Here is a 3,526-nt window from a genome sequence, read left to right on the forward strand (position 1 = left end):
ATATATTATAATTTTAGAGATACAAAATCTGCAGTTTACGATGGAACCCTCAATTCCGTCAGAAAAATCATGCCCGGCCACCTCTTCCACGATCTGAACCCTTGCAAGCCTTGGAGAACGGAAACAGTAAAATTGGCTGATGCCATCGGCATCGCCGGAACCCTACATCCTATCCCGTTTATTTTAGTCGGCGACTATGGATCCTCGCGCAGCAGCTCTGGAAAAGGGGAAGCCGCCTAGGCCTTTCAATCGCCGCAATGGTGGTAACGTCGCGGCTCCACCTCCCTCATCGTGGTTTGAAATTCGCCTTTTCTATGTTCGTATCTTTCCCTGCACACCCGATGCTGTCCCACCGAACCTCATCCTCTCCCATCTCAGACGTGAGATCGGAGTCGTTCTCGAAATCAACGGTTCCCGCATCCCCTCCTCCGAGCCCACGTTCCTCACCCTCCGCCAAGACCGTCTTGACTGCAGCTCGGGGGAGGTCACTTACCTCAGTACCGACGGCGTCCGGCTCACGGGCTCCGTCGAATTTGAAGTCTGCGACGGGGACGGGAACCTCATCCTCTGCGGATCGTTAGAGAATATGGAGGCGCCGGGTATCAATGGGACTCTTGGCTTCGAAGGACACCGAGAATCTCGGGATGACCCTAAGGCCAGATGGAGCATGAACTGCTTTTCTGCAGCTTCGATTGCGTCGTCGGCTTTTGTGCAGCCGAAGTTTGGAATTTCTTCGCCTTCAATTGAGGTTTATGTAGCTGGGTGCTTTGCTGGTTCTCCCTCGATCCTTACGCAGACGATTCAGCTTAGTCCGAGAAAGAAGGTAGCAAGGTCAGGAGCTTTGGACGCGATTCCAGAGGACGAAGAGGCTAGCTGCAATCCAAAGAGTTGTAGAGAGGTATTTCTGTGCTCTAGGAGCTCCTTATCGGTAAGGATTTTTTGCCTTCAAACTTGAGATTTATTGTTCTGTTAATTTAGAATCTGATTCTAAATTTTTTTAGTATGAGGTTCGGCAGGATTATCTTTAGATTCTGTTGATTAAATGTTTTTTTAATGTTGCTCTAATGTGCATTTTGGTAAATTGTATGTGTATCCCGAGATGTGGCATAGTAATAATCTTAAAAACGAACTTTAGTTTTCTTTTACAAGCCTTCCCCAAGCTTTTTAATTTAAGTCAAGCTGAAATAACAACATGAGTTATTTTGGTGTGGCGTTCGATATGTAGGTGTTCAATCTTGCTTCACTGTGGTAACTGTCAAAATCATAAAAAAAATCACGAAAGTTTATAATGCTAATGTGAATGTGTTAGCAAGCGAAAGTGGCTAACCAAATATATTATTGCTAGAAGCTGTTGGGAAAGATCTATTTAAAATGATTTGTACAAAATAGAGTTAACAATTATAACAGGCTTCTGTGTGTAAATTCGACTCAACATTTGAATGAATGAAGAGAATTAATACATTGGTCCAAAATTATTGGGATAAGGTTGATAACTGATATTGAGAAATGGTACACATAGAGGACTGTTTGTAACATTAACCTTATCATTTGGTAGCCTGGTACACATTTTTTCGTGGTAATCAGTGGCCATGGTGGACTGTTTGTAACATTAACCTTATCATTTGGTAGCTGATTCAACTGTTTGACCAATAAAAAATCAAAATATTGATAAAAGATAGATTATACTTTTGTAAATATGTTTTGGGCATTATATGTGTAAGATCACCTCACTTTTTTTTTTGGTTTATAGTGTGCTTATAATTAAATTAATGTAGATTTATTTATACTTATATGCTCGTTCTCATTCTTGCATGGCTGCTTGTCAGACTGAACCTTGGCTCATGATGGACCGGCTTAACTATTCTTGGTTGGCATATTGAACAAATCTAGGTTTAACACCAATACACAATAACAACAGAGCATGCAATTTTGATTTTAGAGGATTCTAATTAGGAATGTTTTGTTCGATGGTTTCCACTTTCTTTGGGTTCTTTGGTTTCCCCTTTCTTTGGGTCCTTTGGTTTCCCCTTTCTTTGGGTCCTTTGCTTTCCCCTTTTTTTTGGATACTTTGGCTTTTTACATTGGGACAATAGGCATAACAAAGAAAGCGGTAACAAAGAAAGAGGTTTATATCAGTTTAGTTCCTATAACTTATGAACTGTTATAGATGTGTGCATATGTCTGCGTCTCTCTCTACCTCTGCTTTTATGTTTGTATGCATGCATGCATGTATGTATCTTTATGGCTAAAAAAATGGGTGGCTGACCACTCGTGCTTGCATGCTGCGCATGTATGTATCTTTATGGCTAAAAAAATGGGTGGCTAACCACCAAGAGTCATCATTGCCAAGATTCACGCAGTTAACATCTCTCATGTGATTGATGGTCATTGACACAGTGCTTTCCTTGTTAATGCTTTATCTTTATTTGTTAGTTCAAACCACTTCTCTTGCTACTATTGCGTTGAGTTACTGAAGCTAGCTTTGTAGTCATAATTCATTTGATTGACTTTGGTTTGCATGTAGGTCATTGACTGTGGTGCCTATGCAAATAAGTTAATGCTTCAATATACCATTTTTGAATGCACTTTTGTACTCTTCATATTAAGGAAATAAGTTCCATGTTATTGGAAACATTGATGTCTTATCTTTTTCAGCAGTTATTTCCTTGTTTCCTTTCTTCTAGTATGCATAATAAGCTTCTCATATTTTCTTTCTGCATTGATTTTTTTCAAGAACTTAATCATTAACAAATTTAATATTTGTTAAGCATTATTTATTTATATGTGGATTTTCTGATCGATATTAAAAGAATTAGAACTTTAGTATGGGATTGACTATGCTATCATTTTATATTTCTTGCCTTTTATGTTTACAGTTGTTTGATTATTTGATCAGATTTACAAGCTTAAATAAGATGAAATGTTCAATTTGAATGTTAGGTGTTCCTGCTAACAATGAGATTTTTAATGTCTAGATTTAGATTATTTAGACAGCTTGAGACTGATTGTTAAAAATAGAGAACCTCAGTGTCACAACTCGGCTTGGGGTTTAGAGTTAACCAAGACGGAAATGGACGGTGGAAATCGATTCACCGTTATTCTAATTTCATCACTAACAATTTAATATTTGAATAATAAATGAAAGATCCGCTAAAGAAAGCATAGGATTCCTTACCTGAAATCTATGGAGCCATCCTACGACGATCTTCTACACACTTGCCTAGAACTTTCCCCCTTAGGTAAACAACCTGAAATTTGTAAAGATCTTAACATTTTATACATTTTCAGCTTATAAAGTAATTAAACCCAAAAAGTAACATTCTATCCTCAAAATAGGCTTCTCGACACAAATCTGCCTTTTCGAAGCTATCAAATTTACTTTCTATCACCTTCAACCACACCTCTCCTATGTTGATATCGTGCTAGAACCCTTATCGAAGCTCACAAAAGACTTTTGGCATTTCAGACGCTTCAGACACAATTGACGCCACCGGCTACCGGAATAGACAAATGCATGAAAAACGAG

The 3,526-nt window shown here is 38.6% G+C and overlaps 1 protein-coding gene across 1 annotated transcript; it reads left to right on the plus strand.

Annotated features, from left to right (window-relative positions):
* Positions 1–24: 24 nt before the first annotated feature.
* LOC110036695 (uncharacterized protein At1g01500) lies at positions 25–929 on the plus strand (the record flags this gene model as incomplete). Its single annotated transcript, XM_020741201.1, is given in 1 exon segment — positions 25–929. A coding segment is annotated over 1 exon segment (733 nt), but the record flags the coding sequence as incomplete, so codon positions are not given.
* Between the last annotated feature and the right edge of the window lie 2,597 nt (positions 930–3,526).

This window comes from Phalaenopsis equestris, unplaced genomic scaffold, assembly GCF_001263595.1.
Source record: "Phalaenopsis equestris unplaced genomic scaffold, ASM126359v1 Scaffold209763, whole genome shotgun sequence".
Classification (NCBI taxonomy): Eukaryota; Viridiplantae; Streptophyta; class Magnoliopsida; order Asparagales; family Orchidaceae; genus Phalaenopsis; species Phalaenopsis equestris.